The 22263-nt window shown below is 45.4% G+C and overlaps 1 protein-coding gene across 3 annotated transcripts in view; it reads right to left on the bottom strand.

Annotated features, from left to right (window-relative positions):
- Positions 1–1676: 1676 nt before the first annotated feature.
- The window catches only part of LOC138498474 (zinc finger protein 268-like), a 544482-nt gene continuing 523895 nt past the window's right edge, over positions 1677–22263 (bottom strand). Inside the window, exons 3-4 of one of the 3 annotated variants that reach the window (XM_069622222.1) lie at positions 13646–13706; positions 1677–5611 (exon numbers count right to left, since the gene is read on the bottom strand). In XM_069622222.1, the coding sequence (XP_069478323.1) occupies positions 3405–5204 (1800 nt within the window). In that variant the 5' untranslated portion in view covers positions 5205–5611; positions 13646–13706 and the 3' untranslated portion in view covers positions 1677–3404. The remainder of the gene's footprint in view (positions 5612–13645; positions 13707–22263) is intronic. The other 2 variants (XM_069622224.1, XM_069622223.1) reach the window with 2 other exon arrangements.

The following is a 22263-nucleotide window of genomic DNA, read 5'->3' as shown; positions in this document are numbered from 1 at the left end:
GAGAACAAGTGGTGCTATGTGGAGCGGGCGTGCAGAGGAAGTGAGAGTGTCAGAAGGAAAGTAGGGAATGAGTGTGAGTGAAAGGAGGGTGACTGATGAACTGACTTCTGACCTGCAGGAATATAAGGATAAGTAAAGGCTAAAGCGCTCACTAAGACCTCTTCTACAAACCAAGAGTGACGCAATCATAAAGGTAAAGCAGGCTCCAGGCTGCTGGAAGGGATGACACAGCTTGAACACCAAAAGCCAGTGGAGGGCTCCTGGGCACTTTCTGGCATTGGAGCACAGCACTTTGCTCACCGGAATCCCATGCGAAGCAGACAAGCACAGCAGAAGCTTCAGGAAGCATGAGAACAGTGAAGAAAAGGTTGCAAGCAGAAAGCAACAGGAGACCATCAACAGCGGACCGTAGACGAAACAAGATGCCATCAAGGACGGTGCATCCATAAAGGTGCAGAGAAAACCGGGGTGTATTGGCGGCCGCACCAAACTTAAATTACTGATAGCGATGCCAAGAGAGAAAAAAGGAATGGTTTCTAAAACCAGAGAAAGACTGAAGGAGCAGTTTTCTAAGAGGAGAGACTTTCAAGTTCGTCCATACATGCAAGCATATAAGAGACACAGACCATATATAAGAAACCAATTATATTTGCCAAGGAGGCTAAAAAGTGGGCAGTTCACATATAAAAAGACATGGCAGGAGAGTCTACCAGGTTTCCGAATCATACATAAAAAGGAAGACAACCAGTTTGTAGAGAAGTTTTGTTGTTGATCCAAGGGAACGCCAAGAACTGTTCTTCGCACCCAGGAAAGACGGGTTGCATCCTCCGCAGCCTATCACTCTAAACTGATCAATGCAATAAGGCCCTTCCTCTCCAAACAGAACTGCATCACTATCGCAAGGGCCATCATTGGTTCAAGGCTGGACTATTGCAATGCCCTCTTTGTTGGGACATCCCAGAAGAATCTGGTTAAACTCCAAATAGCTCAGAACAATGCCTTAAGGGCCGCAACAGGCATCTCACGCAGGGACCACATTTCTGGGGTCAGGAGGCAGGTACACTGGCTACCTGTCAAGGAAAGGATTGTCTTCAAAACACTGTCCCTCACACATAAAAGTCTTCATGGCCTGGAGCCCCCCCTACTTAGCACACAGGATCACCAAACAGACCTCCCCCAGGCCATCTAGGTCTGCCTATGCCAATCGTATCACTGTACCTCCCACATGTAGAGTACGTGCTGGGGGTTCCAGTTTTTCAACCATGGCAGCAACATTTTGGAACACCCTCCCTGCCCCGATCAGGATGATTGATTCTCATGCAGCTTTCTGGAAGGCCATCAAAACCAGGCTATTTGTCTGAATGGCCCATCCCATCACGCTATGCATTCTTGTATCTGTGTTCTTCCTGTCACTCATTTACTGTTTGTTCTGTAAAGTAACTTATTAGCCTGTAACCAAGCTAATTGTATTAAGCATTTCTCCATGGGCAAGCTCTCTTACATGTCCTTATAGCGCCTCAATACCTGTGGGCTGTAGCGCGCTCTACAAATCCAAAAATAAAAAATACATTTCAGCATAAATCTGGACTAGAGGTGGTCCCACTAATTTAAACAAATGAATCGCCTGTTTCAGGATGCAGTTTACATACAAATCAGGGAAAAAGATTTAACACAAATGGAGTTACTAACAATTTCTTTTTAATGTGAACACAGTGACATATTGGCTGAAGCTCAATATTCATTTCATCAGCATTTCACTCAGTGTATGAATCCCAGTGGGAGACTTTTACATTAGACATGTCAGTTTATCCAAGATCAGTGTTATTTTATAAACACTATTCCTTCTTGGAATTCAGAGAACAGCTGTGATATCATTACACCCACAACTCTCATTTCAGACAGAAAGGTACCATTTCATTTGCAAATTTGCACGACTTTTATTGTCTCACAACACAGCAGATATTTCTATTCCATTTGCCCTTTCAACTCTATTCACGAAATGTCACTTTTCTAAAATACATGTCCACATAATTTGACATCTTCTCTGTGCTCTGCTCATCAAACCAATTTCTTTTAAGTTAGTGCTTTAATAGTGGGCATGCACCCTCCCTTGTGTAATCACACGCCCACATGTCGATCCCAGGTTAGGGAACCATCTACTAATCCTAAATGCTCCAACAGAGATAGGCAATAGTGTAATACAGTACAGGGGATCCTGAGGAGAAACGAAAACTGTAGAAACACGGCAGCATTCAGCGAGGACAGCACTCCTGGTGAGGCATGCATTTCTTGGAAACGGGTTTTTAGAGTAATATTGGAGATTCCAGTTTTATGGATGCCGTTATCCATGTTTTCCCTTTGCAAAACAGTCTTTGCACATGTGTTGTGCCAAGCTTAGTCTAATTGCCATGTGAGAATATAGCCTTCTCCATTTTTATTATTCAGGAGGGCTCCAAATAATTTTAATTTGCAGTATTTGAATCCCTATTTGTTGATGTTGAAAGTAAAATTACTTTATGGGGGTGTACAAATGTAATTCCCAGTAGAGGTATTTCTAATGGATTCCTTCCTGCCACAGTTTACTCATTTAGGATATCCATATCCCAGTGCAGCTGTTCTCTAGAAACATTTCTGCCGTCAGGGAGCTCAGCACGGCTCTGTGCCTCTATGCGCTTTGCACCAGAAAAGACATTGAGGCCAGTTTAAGTAGTGGAGCCACGCCCCCATGACCTCTGTTTCTTTTTCCTCATTCATGACTAAAGGTGAGCACGCCAGAGACCACATATCCAGTTCCATTCATAGTAATTAGTGTGTATTGGTAAGCACATGAACAATTTTATAAGTTAGAGACACACCCATTTATTTATTTTAGAATCAAGACTATGGGCCTCATTATAACTTTGGCGGTACGGTGTGAACAGTGCATCCATGCTCCCCATCTCCATTCTGCCCCTTAGGGCAGAATGGAGATGGGGAGTGCGGTAACACCGCCACCCGCGAATGGCCAATTACCGGCCCATTCAACTTGTAATGGGCCGGTAATTGCCCATTTGCAGGTGGCGGTAGCCATGCCTGCCATACAGGCACGGCTACCGCCAACCTCGTAATGAGGCCCTATTCTACTACACAGCAGAGTTACCAAGCGTTTGCATGAAAGAGAAAAGTTGAAGAGGGGCCATTAAGAATCACTGCAAAAAGGGAGTATACAAATTTGACAATTTCTGATTCAGTGCTGGTAAATAAGACGTACCTTATGACTAAACCAGTTCCCACACTCAACACAGTTATGCATTATTTTACCTGCATGTGTTCTCTGGTGGCTAATAAGACGTCCCTTCCAAGCAAACCCTGTCCCACATTCAACGCACTCATAAGGTCTGTCACCTGTATGTGTTCTCTGGTGCCTAATAAGTTGTCCTTTCTGAGCACCCTCTCCCAAATTCAATGTACTCATAAGGTTTCCCACCTATATGTGTTCTCTGGTGATTAGTAAGATGTTCTTTCCAAGCAAACCCATGTCCACATTCAGTGCACTCATAAGGTTTCTCACCTGTATGTGTTCTCTGGTGCCTAACAAGTTGTCCTTTCTGAGCAAACCCTTTTCCACATTCAATGCACTCATAAGGCTTTGCACCTGTATGCGTTCTCTGGTGGATAGTAAGCTCTTGCTTTGTAGCAAACGCTTTTCCACATTCAGTGCACCCATAAGGCATCTCTCCTGCATGTGTTCTCTGGTGCTTACTAAGAACTCCCTTTGTAGCAAACCCTTTCACACATTCAGTGCACCCATAAGACTTCTCTCCTGTATGTGTTCTCTGGTGTCTACTAAGAGCTCCCTTCTGAACAAACCCTTTCCCACATTCAACACACTCATAAGGCTTCTCACCTGTATGTGTTCTCTGGTGCTTACTAAGAACTCCCTTTGTAGCAAACCCTTTCCCACATTCAATGCACTCGTAAGGCTTCTCACCTGTATGCGTTCTCTGGTGGATAGTAAGCTCTTGCTTTGTAGCAAACCCTTTCACACATTCAGTGCACCCATAAGACTTCTCTCCTGTATGTGTTCTCTGGTGTCTACTAAGAGCTCCCTTCTGAACAAACCCTTTCCCACATTCAACACACTCATAAGGCTTCTCACCTGTATGTGTTCTCTGGTGCTTACTAAGAACTCCCTTTGTAGCAAACCCTTTCCCACATTCAATGCACTCGTAAGGCTTCTCACCTGTATGCGTTCTCTGGTGGATAGTAAGCTCTTGCTTTGTAGCAAACCCTTTCCCACATTCAGTGCACCCATAAGGCTTCTCTCCTGTATGCGTTCTCTGGTGGATAGCAAGCTCCCCCTTTGTAGCAAACCCTTTCCCACATTCAGTGCACCCATAAGGCTTCTCTCCTGTATGCGTTCTCTGGTGGTGGATAGTAAGTTCTTGCTTTGTAGCAAACCCTTTCCCACATTCAGTGCACCCATAAGGCTTCTCACCTGTATGCGTTCTCTGGTGGATAGTAAGCTCTCGCTTTGTAGCAAACCCTTTCCCGCATTCAGTGCACCCATAAGGCTTCTCACCTGTATGCGTTCTCTGGTGGATAGTAAGCTCTTGCTTTGTAGCAAACCCTTTCCCACATTCAGTGCACTCATAAGGTTTCTCACCTGTATGTGTTCTCTGGTGCTTAATAAGATTTCCCTTCTGAACAAACCCTTTCCCACATTCAGTGCACCCATAAGGCTTCTCACCAGTATGCGTTCTCTGGTGGATAGTAAGCTCTTGCTTTGTAGCAAACCCTTTCCCACATTCAGTGCACTCATAAGGTTTCTCACCTGTATGTGCTCTCTGGTGTTTAATAAGATGTCCCTTCTGAACAAACCCTTTCCCACATTCAGTGCACCCATAAGGCTTCTCTCCTGTATGTGTTCTCTGGTGGCTAATAAGTTGTCCTTTCTGAGCAAACCCTTTCCCACATTCAATGCACTCATAAGGCTTCTCACCTGTATGTGTTCTCTGGTGGATAGCAAGCTCACCCTTTGTAGCAAACCCTTTCTGACATTGAATGCACTCATAAGGTTTCTCACCTGTATGCGTTCTCTGGTGGCTGAAAACTGTATCATGCAAATGGACGTCATTATCAAATTCAGTGCACTGATAAGGTTTTTCACCTATGTCCTCATATGGGCTGTAAGTATGCTCTTGAGATGGCAATTGTTCCCACATTTTGTGCACGTGTAACGTGTCTTGCCAGTTTATTTTGTCAGGTGCCTTCTCTGAAGAGGAGCCTTTTCAATTAACCTTTTCCAAATTCAGAGCTCAAATGAAAAATGCTTTCCTTACTGTACATAACACATTGTCATTTTCATGCTAGATATACCTCGCCCCCAGGATTTACAGAATGAACACGCTTGGTTACTGAATGTTACCACGAAGCGGTTGCATAGATGGAAGCCGTCATGTATCAACAGGCTTCGCAAGCCCAGTTCCTAAATACTCTTATAAGGCAACTGGACCCCAAATTTGCGCACTTCTAAGATGCTTGGAAATTGCATATTCCAACAATGAAGCTTTTCACCGCGATAGTCCAGAGAATCGAACAATCACTGTTTGTGCATTTCTGGGGCAGTCACCTATTAACATAAAAGGAGAAGCACATTATTAGTTTCAATATGTTCACAATCGCAGGCAGCATATGTAATAAGACTCTACTCAGTAGTAGTGATGTTAACTCCTCACGTAGTAACTTATTGGACTTTGAAGTGCAATCTATTGGGGAAAGGCACTCTAATAGGTGGCCGAGAAGTGGTGCTCCAATGGGAACATTTAGTGGAACAGAGGTAACATGCAGCAGGAATAATACGATTCATTTTTATTTAGAAATGCTTTGCATCCAAAACACTAGGGAAAAACACAGGCTTGGTGAACAAACATTTTAAAAGCATATTTTATATATTTATTCAGAAATGACAAAATTAGCACATGGAAGCTCCCAATTGCCATACACAAATGATAAAAAGCAGGTGTTTGCCACCAATTGGGCACCTGCTTCACCAGTCCATTATGTAATCACTGATGACTTGTGTATTGGCCCAAACATGAATAATATAACCCAACAGCACAATCGAGGAAATAAGGACACAATTGTGATTTAAAAAGGGAAAGCGCCAATCTCTTCTCATGGTGAGAATGGCACAGGTCATGCTGCCACAACATTCAAAACATTGGGCCTCATTATGAGTCAGCCGATCCGGAAAGAACGGTGATGGTAAAACCGCCATCACCGTTCTTTCCGGACCGGCTGATTCCAAGTCCTTCAGGCGGTAGGTGTCACTCCCGCCAGGTCTGACCAGGGAGGATCAGGCGGAAGCGGAAATGGAAACACTGGCTCCGTCATAGATGGAACCAGTTTTTCCATTGTCCCCATCCCCATGGAGTCCTATGGGATCCATGGGAATGGGGATTTACACAATTCCGCCTCCGGAATTCCCAGGTCACCGGGGTCGAAATGCGCCGGTAATTCCGGGAATCACGGATGCGGAATGGTAATACGAGTCCGGCGGTAACCTGCCGGTTTTTCCGGCTCGGTTACCGCCGGACTCGTAATGAGGCCCATTGACTTTAAACCTGGAGATGAGGGATGGATTTGGAGTTTGTGTCAGAGACCAAAAGATTAAAGTGTATGAAAGACTCTGAACTCCACAATATCACCCCATTTGCCTTCCTAGTTTTTTATATAAATGCCCCCTTGCCAAGTACTAAATTTAATTGGCCAGAGGGATCCCACTTCCGTTTCCCTGTTCAAAATACCACAGTGTCATTTTCAGGAGGTGGTACACACACTGTTTTACTGTTAAGGAGTGGGTGTAAATGTGTATGTTACTTACCAGGCTCCCCTAACCTGACCCTGACCCCTTCTTGTGGATTCTGATCCTTGCACCTTAGGTTCAATCTCAGCATGCCCTTGTACTCTCTGTGCTGTGAACAAAAACTGCTTTCATCACATCCCTGGTAACTAATGCAGATGTTGCCCCATCACCAATGATATCCACAAATTGATGCCACCATTTAGTGATTCCACACATTATTCCTGTTGATCTACTGTGGAAATTCTACTTGACCTACTCCAGGGTAATCTGCTCAACATAATCCCACAGATCCATGACCTGAAAGGGACGAGAATTCTAAAGCCTGCATCTCTTGTAACCCATATGGCAGCGACCCTGGAATAAGATGTATGTACGTGTTAATAGTATGCATAGTCACCCCAACTGTCCAGCTTTTTGTCTGCTTATTGTGTGCCTAGTGTAGGTATTGTGTGTCTAGTGTAGGTAGCAATCACAACAGTATATGCGAGAACCTTTGAGCGTTCCAGTATGGGGGACAAACACCAGTTTGAGGTGACACAATAAAAAAATGTTTGGGAGTGCTATATGCTCGGAGTGGATAATCCTTAGAAGACAAGCTCCCCCTCATCTGTTCTCAGGTGTGTCGTCTGTGCAGCCACCACCTTAGGCTGTGCAAGCTTACCCACCCTCCAGAAACAACACCTCTTTTTTTAGGATGTCAAGGCCTACAATATTTAACAAACTTGTCCTAACCATATCCTTGTGTGGCGCATATCAATCTTGAGTCCCCTTTAAATCCAATTTCCGTGCTCCCCGAATGTTAATCCATTTATCTGGCCACAATGTACTATAATAAGCATTTGGATTAAAAAGTAGAATGCCCTGCTGTACCTCAACACCTGCCATCCTAGTCTCTACATGCGTGCTTCTGAACTTGCTTAGTGAAAACTAATTAAAAACTCCATAATTAAGGTTCTTTACTAATAAGCAGAATGAGCCAGATTGCTGCCCTTGACCCAGTACCCCTCCTAACATAGCAAAGAGCATTGATTAATTCATGAGACATTTCTTTATCATCTTACTCTACCACAAATGTAATGCACAGGTTTTCCCAGATCCTTGCATTGTTTAACAAGTTGGTGAAGTGCTCTCAGCTGGGCTGTCAGGGATCTACAACTGAACACTACCACAAGTTGGCAATGTAATTCTAGCAGGAGTAAAGGCTGTGCATGGCCCAGGCCATTTGCCTCCCTGCATCATTAATATCGCAGCAGCCAGCCGTGATACTGTGAATAACTTTGCCCGCCAGTGCTTGGTCTATTAAACCGCACCTTGCTGCTGCCTTCAGCCATGCCCATCTCTCCGTACTCTAGTGCCTGGCTATCATCGTCAATGCTTCCTTTTCCCAGTACGTTTGCCCAATGGACCATCCCACCATGGTAGGGGCAAACCTGCAGGAAGCCTGAGCAACGGGTTGGTGGGAGATCTCTGGAAATCCTAGATATGGATTGCTTATTCGTTCTCTCCTCGGCCTCACAGGTGTTGTATTGTGCTGTTGCCTTCCACAGCCCTCCTCCGCTGCATTGGGTATGCATGAGGAGCGAGGCATACTTCTCTCCAGATCAGATGATCCATGGCCACTTGCCTTTCTGACATTCCCCTGCTGGGTGGTGTTGGAAGGTTTGGGAGTCTGTGTAGGCTCACATGAGATGCCATTTTGGCAAGCATATAGTCTAAGACGGTGTACATGCAAAGCTATCATAGTATACAATAAGTGGCGAGCACCAACGTTACTTGAGAAACTAAAAACCAAACTGGGGTGACATCTGTGAAGCAAATCACATTAATGTTGGTCTAAAATTAATGTATTCTATGCAAATGGACTCCATAAATTTGTTATAAGAAAATCTTTCTCCGTTGGCTAATTGTTAGCTAAGGCCAAATTGTCTGGTTATTACTTACAATCTATTATCATTGTGTGTTTACGTTAGAAGCACGCAAGATAATACATACACATATTTCCTATAACCTAAAAACCCACATTACCTCAGTGTTTTGTTAAAATCATTAATTTTAATTGATACGCACTAAAAAAGGTAAACTCAGTACAAAGATCGAAGTACCTCGACGCCACAGGTCCACCAACCACTTGTAAAACACAAAGTCAAGACACCTGCATTTTTACTGAATGATTCAATGATCTTTCTTTAATAGAGAGGGCCCAAAAGCCTCCTTTAATCCATTATTCTAGGAGGAGCTAGATCAACCCTAACTTTCTCAAAAACACACAAACTTAAGGCTAATAAAATAATGCATATTATGTCTGCAAACCTCTATTACAAAATTACATATTTTATTTTTCAACAAAATGATGTAAACAAAATCTCAACACTTCATATCATTCAAATAGCACGGGAACCTATGTGTGCATCATCGTGCCAACTGTTTAGCATAAACAGTTGGCACGATGAAATCTCTTGGCACGATTAAATCTGCGCCAATTCTAACAATATTGGCATTGCCATTGCTTGCGCAAGACTTCTGAAAGTTGGGGCTACTTCTGTTAGCTAGTTTAACTTGTACTCTGACAATTAGAAACCTTCACTGGACCCCAGAGACCTAACCTGCATTTTCTCCTGCCTCAAAGATGCTGTGGACCTTTACCTGAACTATTGGGCAAAAGGCCCCAGACAACTTTGGGCTGGACACTTAGTTGGGGATCATTCTCTGTGGACCTTGAGTGCATAAATATAACCTTACCTTTCCTTTGCAGGGATTATGTATATTATGCCCTCTGATAAGTCAATGTATATATGCGTATGAAGGAACCCGCTCAGGGATAAGGGGCAACCCCACCGCCAGCACGGGTACATCATGGCTTGGAAAGGATCTCATAGCCATCAGGGAGAAGAGAGTCAAAAGCAGTGACTAAGCTAGAGCGGAATGTCCCTATTTCTAAAGACATGTCCCGTGAGTTAGCTATAAGAGATATTGGCGCTTAGTATACCAAGAAGCCGTTTAAAGATCACACGGGCGGAATGTTTCAATTTTTAAAGATACACTTTTTGTTTTTTGCTTCTATAGATATCGGCACTTAGAACACTAAGAAGCCGTGTATAGACCACGTGGGAACCCGGGACGACCGAGGTCGTAACCATTGAAGCAAAAAGAGGCATTCATCTCGTACAAAGATCACTGAAGGGTCGGGATAAGCTGAAAACAACAAACATGGCAGACTCTAACATGGGAAGTCCTAATTAAGGTACATACCCTAGAACTAAGTGCAATACCAGATTATGCTTATTATACATAGGATATGTAGTACCAGTTTAACCAGGAGTAACTGTAAGTGACATTTCTGTATTGATAGATGTTGCAAAAGGTGAACCCAAAAAGGCAGTACACAAGTGTTGGGAATTAAGAAGCACCTAGAGATAGATACCTGGATGGATGAAAATAAACAACCTGCAGGTAAAAGCCAGAAGGTAAATAGTGTACCATAACAGTAGGGTGAGAGCGTTGGGAAACTAAATAAATTATCAAATGCCCCTTTTTTAAGAACAGGGGAATTACGGTAAAAAATAGAGAGGGTAGGTCACTAGATAAACGGTAAACCAACTTATGAAAAGACGTTGTATCGTGATAATGTAATTTACCAAGTAGTGCATGTCTAGAACTGAAGAATTGGAAGAATATATTCTCTCATGGTAAATTGTATACCCCTAATGTAGGAATAAGACTGCATAGAAGTTGGGTTAATAATTAAATCCATTCTTCATACACTTGCTTCTCACAGATACCTTCTTGTGGAATTCTGGCCCAGAAATGAAACAGATGTGAACCGAACACATGAGCCTTGACCAAGAAGTATAAAGAATACAAGAAGACCGAATGGTCACTACATAACAGACTGTTGCTATACAAAAATTAACCCCTGAAGAATTTCCTGAAATTATGAGAACTGATACAGGAAAGAAACATGTTGGGTAGTGTGAATTGTAGAATGAAAGGATGTATGAATGACATTAAGTGTGAATGAGTAGAGCACGATTTTTATGGGGAAGTTAGAGTACCCAGTGAAGAAAGGAGAAGATATAAAAAGTAAATAAATGAAAAACTGAAAAATGTGTCTTCTACTGATGAACTATCTAATAACAGAGATATGTATTAGAAAATAGAATGTTATGTAGAAGTTGTCTGTGGTCAATGATACCAAAAATAGTGGCAAATGTGCAATAATTGAACTTAGACAACAGTGCAAGATGTTTGTGAATGTATTTTTTAGTGGTGTTTTTACGGAGAGTAAATAAATTGATATTTTTGATAAAAAAAACTGTTTGGAATAAGTATGTTGTAATTTAATGAGTTAAACAACATGCAGGACTGAGTTAGAAGAAGGTACTGGAGAAGCAAGGGACCCTTTAAGCATTAGTGTGGTATGTTTAGTGGTTTTGACGTTTTGAGGGTTGTCTTAAAGATGTCCAGATAAATATTCCCTCTAGTCTCTTAAAGTTTTTTCAAGTAAGCTGGCATTGAACCATGTTTCGGTAAGTGCGAGAATGTCGAGGTCAAAGTCTTCAAGAAGGAGGCAGATGTCAGTGGAGTGTTTGATGGCGGACATATAGTGACTATAACATTTAGTGAATCATGTCAAAAATTCAAGAAGTACTCTTTAGATATATACATACCCACTCATACCAAGGCATGAAACCGCCAATAGTGCAGATCAAAAACAACACAGAGGAAAACACCTCTGGCAATGGTGATATTAGTACAGTAATTTGTCCCCAGATATAATCAACATGGTCTTTTCCTTCTCAGTCTCCATGCCCACACAAGATATTTACATGTTGAGAAAACTACTGGCACATCGCTAGAATCGGAGCAGAAATCACAAATGCAAACACACGTCGAAAAAACAGAATGGTCCCACTTATTAGAGGCTAGCGATTGGTTGAGGCCCTTTTAGAAATGTAGCATACAATGATCTTTCATATTTGGTGTTTACAAAACCCAGATACACTTCATAACCCATATTCTGCTTCATATTACAGTAGCGCAGCAAGGCCTGCATAACCCATATTCTGCTTCATATTACAGTAGCACAGCAAGACCTGCATAACCCATATTCTGCTTCATATTACAGTAGCACAGCAAGGCCTGCATAACCCATATTCTGCTTCATATTACAGTAGCGCAGCAAGGCCCGCATAACCCATATTCTGCTTCATATTACAGTAGCGCAGCAAGGCCCGCATGACCCACATTCTGCTTCATATTACATAGCGCAGCAAGGCCCTCATAACCCATATTCTGCTTCATATTACAGTAGCGCAGCAAGGCCTGCATAACCCATATTCTGCTTCATATTACAGTAGCGCAGCAAGGCCTGCATAACCCATATTCTGCTCCATATTACAGTAGCGCAGCAAGGCAGTTGAACCTTCAGCTTTAGCAACAAAGTTGCATTCAAAATTCCTCCACATCGCTGATTTCACCTCTCTGGACTGCACCAGTCATAGCTGAGGGAATGCACCAATGCTCACTCAAGCCCGGTACTCTCATTTCTACCTTAATATGTACGAGCCACACCAGAGCCGCAACCCCAGCCTGCGTCAAAACATCTTTCACAAGCCCTTTGCTGCTTTTCGGAACAGAATCTGCAGGGTGAGAAGACCTAGGCCCAGTTGATGGAGTCACATCTTGGAGCTTCCCTCCCAGTGCAATTTGTGGGATAGTGCTTCAAAGTGGGTCACAATCAGGAATGCACACTGGTTGCTAGCCAATAGGGGATCCCAACACCTAACAATGTCAGTTGGTCATTTTATCCCACAACTCCACAACTAGCGACAATAAGTTAATAAATAAGGGATGCAGATGATTTCGTGAGCCTGCAATACTCTGATCACCTGACTTGCTAACAGTTAACAAACGTGTGCAAGTGGGCATGTCACTGTCCTTGACTCACCTTCCTTCACAATCACGAGGGCGACTGTTTCAATCACCTCATGTTGTGACTGCTCTAGCGGGTGGGCAGGCAAGGGGAGTGTGTGTGTGTGTGATACTTCCGCACTCCATACCATCCTATCCATTGACTCTACCGCATGCCCTCAATTCCCCTCCAGAACACTCACTCATTCATGCCTAGAAACAGAAAAACACCCACCGAAGTGTAGATCTGGTGGTCTGCTTCATTCAGCCCCTCCCGATTAAGGTTTTACCATCAATCCCTTGCTCCCCAGGTGATCAGCAAAGAGAACAACCAACACTGGGTGTAGCTACCAATGTGCTTATTTAATTCACTTTTACAATTCCACTCCTCCACCCCCTATAGAAAAGTGCTGAGATCCACCATACAGGTCCAATAGAGAATTACCAATTGAGTTTAATAGGACGGCACAGAGGAAAGGATTAACATAACATACTACGTGTATTTGTAGAGTGCACCCCGCTCCCCCACACACACACACTGATGTATTTTGGTGTCCTAGAGAGAAGGTAACAGATTTTCATTGTTACAAAACTCAGTGGCTCATTCTGTCCATCTTGGATAGATGAAGGGCTGGGTGGACCTGCAGGATTCAAACTAGTGACTATGAGATCACACAACCATGGATCCTACCAGAGAATGCACTAGTCCACTGAGCCACAGACCGGGATGCTAAACCTGGATCTGGACACCAGTTTCAGGAAAAGGCAGGAATGGAGACAAGACAGGAGAGAAGGAGACATGAAGGGTACAGGAATGCAGGGTGGGAGACCGGCTATCTCAGAAGCATAGGACAACCTGTGCAGACAAAAACTACAGCAGTTATTTACCTTTTAGTGCCTGTGCTTCTTAAGTTTTGCAGAGTAGGATGACGCAATATTGTGTTTAGATCTAAAAATGGAATACATTATTACATTATTAAATACTACAAACGCAAGACATCCTATAACGATATATAATCGAAACATCCAAAAAGGAGCTTCCGTTCTCTCCCCGCCCAGAAATGCACCCTCGATCACATACACAGAAGACAGGATTAACTGGAGGTTTATGAAGAACAAGCAGGTCAAACGTAAATAACACTTGGCCAAAACAGATGATCACTTTCCCACTAAAAGAGGAGTGAATAGTAGCTGGTCTCACCCACAGCAAATGATTCCCCAATGATTCCTTAAGACATATTTCACATTTAAAAAAGATAGCATTTGAGGTCCCAGGGAAATTAAAAGGAGCCCATCCAGCCAGGACAGTTACTAGTCCAGTTGGTGCCCAGGGCGAAACACTATGATGCGCCCCCTGCGCTCGGCATGCGCACCACTCCCAAACTACACTCCACAGTGAAGTAACTCCTACCCAATATCAATAAATCACTGCTATTCAAATGAAACAGGTTTTATTACATTGCGAGTCAAGAACTTTGCAAAAACGCAAAATGCTAGTGTGGGAGTTTTTTCAGTCCAAGTGCGCCACTTTGATGAGTTGCTTCACTGTGCAACTAATAATTTTTAACATTGTTGCTGAATAAATATCCTTTAAAAAATTGTACACAATTTGCATTACATTTGATCAACAACCCACCCCCCCCCCCCGAATTGGATACTATTCAAACAGTTGCCGCAAAAGGAATGAATTTCATTTTGCAACTATGGCCCACTTTTATATTGATATTTTATTTGTATCGCGCTCGTACACAAGTGTTTCAGAGCGCGGCAAGGGAGGGGGACAAGGGAGAACAAAAACACCACCACTCATTATCTTATGCACATCCTTAAATACATATTTGCTGCCTTCACCACCGCTTGTAACCTGTCCGATCGACTGACACTCGGCCATTATATTAATGGTTGCAATTATAAAATGCAACAAATCCTCCATTCTGATAGTGACACCCCCTCCAATCACCCTCTCAACCGCCAAAGACTGAACCTCACCCAGCTCCACTTGCTTCACCACTACAGCAGGACTACCCAACCTGCTCCGCCCGCACCTTCTGAACTGCTGCAGCTGATGTTATGACTCACCTTAGTGCTCACAACCTTACAGGCCTCCACCTGTGCAACACACCCCCTAAAAAAAAGCAACATAATCCCTACCACAAATGCAACACTTTGGTGTATATACAGAGATACAATCCTTAATATCATGGGGACCACCACACTTACCACACCTTCTCTCCTTCCTACAAGATCGCACCACGTGACCATACTCCTGATACGCCCTTTCTCAACCGCCTCCCATGAGACGCTGTGCCGCTGCACCAACGGCGGCGAACAGAAGGTAGCTGCTATTCTGCCTTCACTCTATGCCTGTGCCTATGTGCACTCCCAGCCCTGCGCCTTACGCTACATTTGGCTGCTGATCTAGGCATTTCCCATTGATTTGCCCACAACTCCGATACGAACGACACAAGGCCTGTATCAAAATGGCCACCGCCGTGTTTGTATACACAGGTTGCTAAGCAACCCTTCACAGCTGCTGCTGCATCGCTTCCATTGTAGGACCCGCTGTACTTCCTCCGCCGGCCATCGCCGGAAAGGCGTCAGCCGGACCTGCTCCTAAGGACCTACTCTAAGGAGCACACCTGTCTTGGCCTGTCGTGGCTGTACGAGGCCGTTGGGCTGCCCAGGCTGCACATTTCCGCCGAGCGCTGCTTCAGCAGAGGTAAGATCCCTGCTCACCATTACACCCGAACTACCTACCAGCAGCCGTGTATGAAGCCCGGCACCCCTACAAACACTAACATTGGTCGGCAAAGAGATTTTAAAGACACACCGTTATAAAGCCAAAGTATCTCTCGACCTGGAATTCGTTCACACTGAACCACAACTAGGCACTCTACCTATAATATATCGTATGCATAAGAAATCAGCATTATTCCAACTAGAATGTTTCTTTTAATATAATTGCATAACTGTACATAGTGACTCCTTACAAATGCCTTACAACCCTATTGCCTCTTTTCTGCATTGGAGATTTTGAAATGCATTAGTACCATTACTGTTTTTTCTTATTTATTCTTTCTCACTCACACATGCAATCACTGTGTCAATCCACTATAGAGACCTTCCCCTCTATCTGGCTGCCACTAATGATTTGCATTTATATCATGGCTATCAATCGTTAATACAACATAGCGCGGCACAACGCTGAGGAGCATGTCTTAGTAAACTCCATCCTGAGTAGCAATGACTTTGCCTAGCAGCAATACAACTGCATTTAGATTGCTGTCATGTGATTGACTCTTGGCCATACTAGCCACTGCTTTACCACATTGCACCTAGAGTATCCTAGATTCTGCTTAACCATATACACTGACTCTAGACTGCCTCTTAGTAACGGCATTTATACTGCTGCAACCTGTATGACCCTGCCTCTTTGCTGCATATTTATCACCTGTAGCCCTGGTTGCTAAAATCGAAATCAGATGACCCATTGCTTGTGCACTTTGCTATTACCTTTGCTTTTTGCCCTAGGTTGCTAGAAATCGAACTCCGCTTTGCCTGGTTGTTAAAATTGTTAGCTCGATTCAGCTTTGCACTGGTTGCTAAATCGAAATCAGTTGACCCATTGCTTGTGCATTTTGCTATTACCTATGCTTTTTGCCCTGGTTGCTAAAAATCGAATTCAGCTTTGCCCTGGTTGCTAAAATCGAATTCAGATGACCCATTGTTTGTATGCTGCTACTGACCCCATTCTTAGATCTTGTATGTCACTCCACTCCTATAACACAAACGTACTCAATCTCATCTTATAGTATACTTGTACTCTCCAGTCACCAGTACCGTAGAGCTCTCACGTGCTATCCAGGTGCGAGCCTTAGGCCTTTTTGCGCCAAAATCGAATCTAGATGTCAGTATGCTTGAACATCCCCACTGCATATATCTAGTCGCCAGCACACAGTATGCTCCTGGCATAAACAGAAATGTCCCCCCACTGGCATTTTTAAAGTCACCCTGACCATAATACTCATTGCCACTATATATAGCATAATGGCCTCTACTATCAAAACTAGGCCCCCCCCCCCCCAAGGATAGAAATATGAGACTCAGATCCAGACTACCCAGTATCTATGAACATGTAAGAAACCACCAGAATAATGCTAACAGACGTACTAATACCCAGCCAAAAAAACCTGTCTCGCCCAGTCAAGCACAGACACCAGCACTCAAACTTCTACTAAAACTCGTGCAACTCTAGATACCCCACCACCGAAAACTGGTCAAGCCAACAAACCCAACAGCTCTCTAACGCTAATAGGATACCTCATTAACGCGAGATCAGTGGTGGCACACGCCACAGAAATTGCTGACATCCTAAAGAACGACAACCTGGACCTATTGGCCATAACTGAGACCTGGCTTCACGAGGCTGCAGGACCAACACTAATGCTAGCTATGCCCGATAAATACCAAATTCTCAGAGCTGACAGGCCTAATGCCAGAGGCGGTGGACTAGCCATCATTTTTAAATCTACCCATCCCATCAGACCTGCCACATCAGTCTCCTTCTCATCCTGTGAAATACTCACAGCCAAAATGTCCCTCTACAATAACCGCACGTTCTCAATCCACCTAATATACAGGCCCCCTGGGCCTTTAGGCACCTTTGAAGATGATCTAACTAGCCTTATAGCCAATAACATTAAAGACCACTCCCAAACCCTACTGTTGGGAGACTTCAACCTCGGCTTTAATGATACTGACAATAAACATGCCGAGTCAGTTGCAGCCCTGCTCAAGGACCACAGCCTTGACCAAAAAGTCCTCGCCCCCGCCCATATCCAAGGAAAGACCCTTGACTGGGTCACCGAACTGAACTGTAACATCAGTATCGCCGATATTGTTCCACAAACCTGGACCGATCATTATCTAATAACCTTCTCAGCCACACTAGATCTCCTTAGCCCTAAAATAAACAACATGGCTCCTCCTCTTCCGACCAGAAGTAAGAAGGATATAACAGCTGAAAATATTATCCCCCTCCTCCTTCCGGCCATATCTGGACTGGAAGGTAACAACCCTGACACCCTAGTTGAGATGTTCAACAATGCTATGATTAAAGCACTAGATGTAGCTGCTCCAACTAAACTACCCAAAGCTAAACAGGAAGCCCACCTAAATGCCTGGTTTACACCCCCATCCAGGTGATCCTCCCTCACTGGTCCACCCCAAGGAACTGGATCCAATAGCGATGACCATGTCCTGGCCACCTGGATGACAGATCCCCCGCGGACTAGCTAGGGAGACACCTTCAGGTTTCTCACATACCCTTCCTCCATGCGATGAAGCCGTATTTGTTCACAGGGGAAAATGGGAAGAAAAGAAAATCCACATTTCCCTGGTCTTTTCCCTTCCGGTGTTCCACTGTGAAACAATAGGGTTGTAGGTCTAGAAACCATTGCATTACCCGAGGGTTGGACTCTTTGCATTGGCTAATCCAAACTAGGGGTCTGTAACGAGTGTGAACTTTCATCCCAATAGGTAGTACCTAAGATGGATAATGGCCCACTTGATGGCTAGGGCCTCTAGTTCCACCACAGAGTCTAACCAGGTTACTCACCGTAGTGACCACCTTACTCCTAGTCCATAGTCCCCTTTCCTCCATACTTATGGGACATCTCTCCGTCCTGTGGGACGGGACCGGAGCACTTTGTAAAAAGCATCAAAAAAACGTTTTCAAAAATGTGTCCTTCCTCTCTTTCCTTTTCTATCGCCAGGTCAGAGACCTATTAGCAATAACAGAGGAACCTTATTAGAGGGGACGGCGGGCTGGCGTATGGAGGAAAGGAGACTATGGACTAGGAGTAAGGTGGTCACTACGGTGAGTAACCTGGTTATACTCCTATGCCCCGTCCCCTTTCCTCCATGCTTATGGGAGATTCCCAAGCACTACTTACAGGAACTACGGGTGGATGGTAATACTCCTTACTGAAAAAGGTTCTTCAGCACAGCCTGACCAAACTGAGCATCAGCTCTTGAGCTCATGTCAAAGACAATAATGCTTACAAAAAGCAGACGGGGAGGCCCAAGTAGCTGCCCTAGCGATGGACTCCCAGGGGACATATTTCTGAAAAGCAACCGCGGCTGCCTTCCCCCGCACTTGGTGTGCATGAATACCCTTAGGAGGCTTCAGCCCTTGGACGGTGAAAGACTCCGTAATGCAGGCGGCGATCCACCGGGAAATTAGATGCCTGATTACCCTGAGGGTTAACAAAGGTCACAAACAGTTGAAAAGAACTCCTAAACTTGGATGTTCTGTCCAGATAGAATTTAAGAGCCCTTCTGACATCGAGACAATGCAGAACCCTTTCTGCCTCTGAGGTAGGGTTCGGAAAAAAGACCGGCAGGGAGATCGACTGATTCAGGTGGAACTCAGATACCACCTTTGGCAGGAAAGCAGGATTTGTGAAAGACCAAAAAGGACACTTTCAAGGATAGGTATTGAGGTCCACCGTGGCCATTGGTTCGAAAGGCTTATGGCACAATGCCGTGAGGGCTACATTTGGGTCCCACGACGGGTGCGGACTACGAATTGGAGGATAGAGGCGTGTCAAGCCTGCAAAATGCCTCTTAACCACTGGGTTACACAGAGAGTAAGAGCATTGGTCCGTAGAAAGGTAAGCAGAAACCGCTGAAAGGTAAGTTCTGCATGACACCCGACTCTGCTAAGAAGGATACAAAGTACAGCACTTTGTCAATTGTAGCCCCGCTTGGGTCCAACTGCTTGCTTAAACACCAATGACAGAACCTGAGCCATTTGCTCCTGTACTGGGACCTAGTCAAAGGTTTCCTGGCTGCATGGATAATACGCATGTTATCCGCAGACAAGTTAAGATGTTCTAAAGACTTGAACTCCGGCACCATGCCGCCAAGCTGAGTGATTGTGGGGAGGGGTGCCACAGCTGCTGTTCCCCCGGTGAAGAAGATTGGGGGTCACTAGTAACCTGATCGGCGGGTACACCGACAGGTGTTGAAGTTCTGAGAACCAAAACCTGGCCGGCCACCACAGAGCTATGAGCAGAAGGGAACAGTTCACCGAGTTCTTCAACTTGCAAATTGCTCGGTGAACTAGAGGCAGAGGCGGGAAGGCGTGAGCTATCATGTTGTGCCATGGAATCTCGAGAGCATGCCTCGGAGAGGAGGCTCCCAGCCCCCCTCTGGAGGCATACTGAGGAAGCTTCTTGTTTAACGCCGTAGCGAAGAGGTCCTCTTCCGGATGGCCCCAACGTAGGAAAATGCATGAGAGGACCTCTGCCTTCAACTCCCACTCGTAGCTGACCACTGTCCGCCGGCTGAGGGCATCCGCTGTGACATTCAGCTGGCCTGGGATGTGCACTACAAGCAGCCAGACACCATGAAGTACAGCCCACTCCCAAATCTGGATGACGTGTCCACGAGAGGGGGAGACTTGGTTCCCCCTTGTTTGTTGATGTAATACATCGACACCACATTGTCCGTGCGTATGCGGACCACTTTGTTGGCAATGATTGGTCGGAACGCCCCGAGCCCTAAGAAGATCGCCAGAAGCTCTAGATGATTTATGTGGAGGAGCTTGTCCTGAGGCGACCAGAGATCTGAGACTTAAAGATGATCCAACATCGCACCCCACCCCAGAAGGGAGGAATCTGTTGTGATCGTCACCGTAGGGGCTGGGTCCTGAAACCCTGCACCCACCAACAGGTTGCTGGGAGATGACCACCACTCCAGGTCCACTCTCATGGAAGCCGGAATCGTTATCAACTTGGAATCTGGATCCACAGCCTGACGCCAAGAACTCCGAAGAGCCATCTGAGTCCGCCTCATCTTGAGGCGAGCAAGAGGAAGAGCCAACAAGCACGAGGCCATGAGGCCCCGAAGCCTCCGGAACCACCAGGCCGACATGCTCTCCGACTGCGCAAACATCTGACACGTGGCCAACAGAGCCGCCATTCTGTCCCCAGTCAGGTACACCCTGCAGTCGATCGTGTTCCAGCGAAAACCCAGGAAAATCAAGTCCTGTGAGACCGTCATGGAAGATTTCCGCCAGTTCACCGACAGCCCAAGATGGAACAGGAGCTGAAGGAGAGACTGAAGATTGCACGCGGCTTTCATTGGGCAAGGACTGAGTAAGAGCAAGTCGTCCAAATACGGATAAACATGGATACCCTGCAGACGAAGATAGGCCGCAATCACTGACATCAACTTTGTGAAGACACGTGGCACAGAGCTGAGGCCAAAAGGAAGCACTCGAAACTGGAAGTGCTCCTCTCCCAAAGAGAAACGGAGATATCTCCTGTGTGGATTCCTTATCAGAATATGCATGTACGCATCCTGTAGATCTACCACGCTGATCCAATCGCCCATCTGCAAGGAAGACCGTATCTGGCTGGGCGTGACCATCTTGAATTTCTCTTTGGGTAGGGAAAGATTGAACTGGAAAAGGTCTATGATGGTGCGCAGGCCAGCCTGGTTGGGTGGGTTTGGGCACCGTAAACAGCCGGGAATAGAAGCCCTCCCCTCGCTCCCCGAGAGGAACGGGTTCTACAGCTCTGAGGTCCAGAGGTTTCTGAACCTCGGCTTTAAGGGAGGGAGAGCCTGACAGCTGGAAAGAAGAGTTGAAGGGTGGGGTAGGGGGTAAAGGTAAGCGGAAGCCCGCCCGAGTGACTGACAAGACCCATCTGTCTTCTGTGATGGTCTGCCATGCCACCCAATGAGACGCAATGCGTCCTCCCATCGAGGTCTCGAGCGAGCACGAAAAACCCTCATTTTGCAGGTTTTTCAGTGGCGCTGCCATCTGGGGCAGAGGCTGAGGAGCGGGAGAAAAACCGAGTCCGTTGTTGCCTCCGGCGGTTATTCCCCAAAGGGGTATCTAACCTATGAGATTTCCGGTCAAGGAAGGCTCTAAAACCAGAGGAGGGCCGACTCTGTGAAAGCGGTCTCTGGGTTTTAAAGAGGGTCTTTACCAGGACTGACAACGACTTAGCTGTCTGTGTGCTATCCTTCGTCTTGGTCAGCTCTACATCTGTTGTAGAATGAAAAAGCTCCTTGCCATCAAACGGAAGCTTCAGCACCTTGTCCTGCATTTCCTTTGAAAATTTGGTGGCATGGAGCCACGCCTGTCGTGAGGTATCAACCCCCAGCATCAGGCCCCAAGCCGAGGTGTCTACGTGTTGAGCCGCAGCCTCCAGGAGATCCTGGGCCACGACCCTGGCGTCGGACAATCCCACTTTAAAGTCTTCCAGCCTCTCGATCGGGATGAACTCCTCAAACTCTGACAGACCTTTCCACATGCACATATTAGCCCCGCTAACACCAGTTCGGCATTGGCCTGCCGAAGTTGCAAGGCAGAGTTGGCGAAAATCTTCCTCCCATGGGAGTCAAGGAGCTTGTCCTCCTTTCCCAGAACCTGAGTAGCTGTCGTAGAAGAGGATGCTGAAGGCCTGGATTGTAAAGTAGACGCAGCCACCACC

Source organism: Ambystoma mexicanum, chromosome 5q (assembly GCF_040938575.1).
Source record: "Ambystoma mexicanum isolate Mex_15411 chromosome 5q, UKY_AmexF1_1, whole genome shotgun sequence".
In the NCBI taxonomy this organism is placed as follows: Eukaryota; Metazoa; Chordata; class Amphibia; order Caudata; family Ambystomatidae; genus Ambystoma; species Ambystoma mexicanum.
Note: the sequence above shows the minus strand (reverse complement) of the source record. Positions and strands in the feature narration are given on the sequence as shown.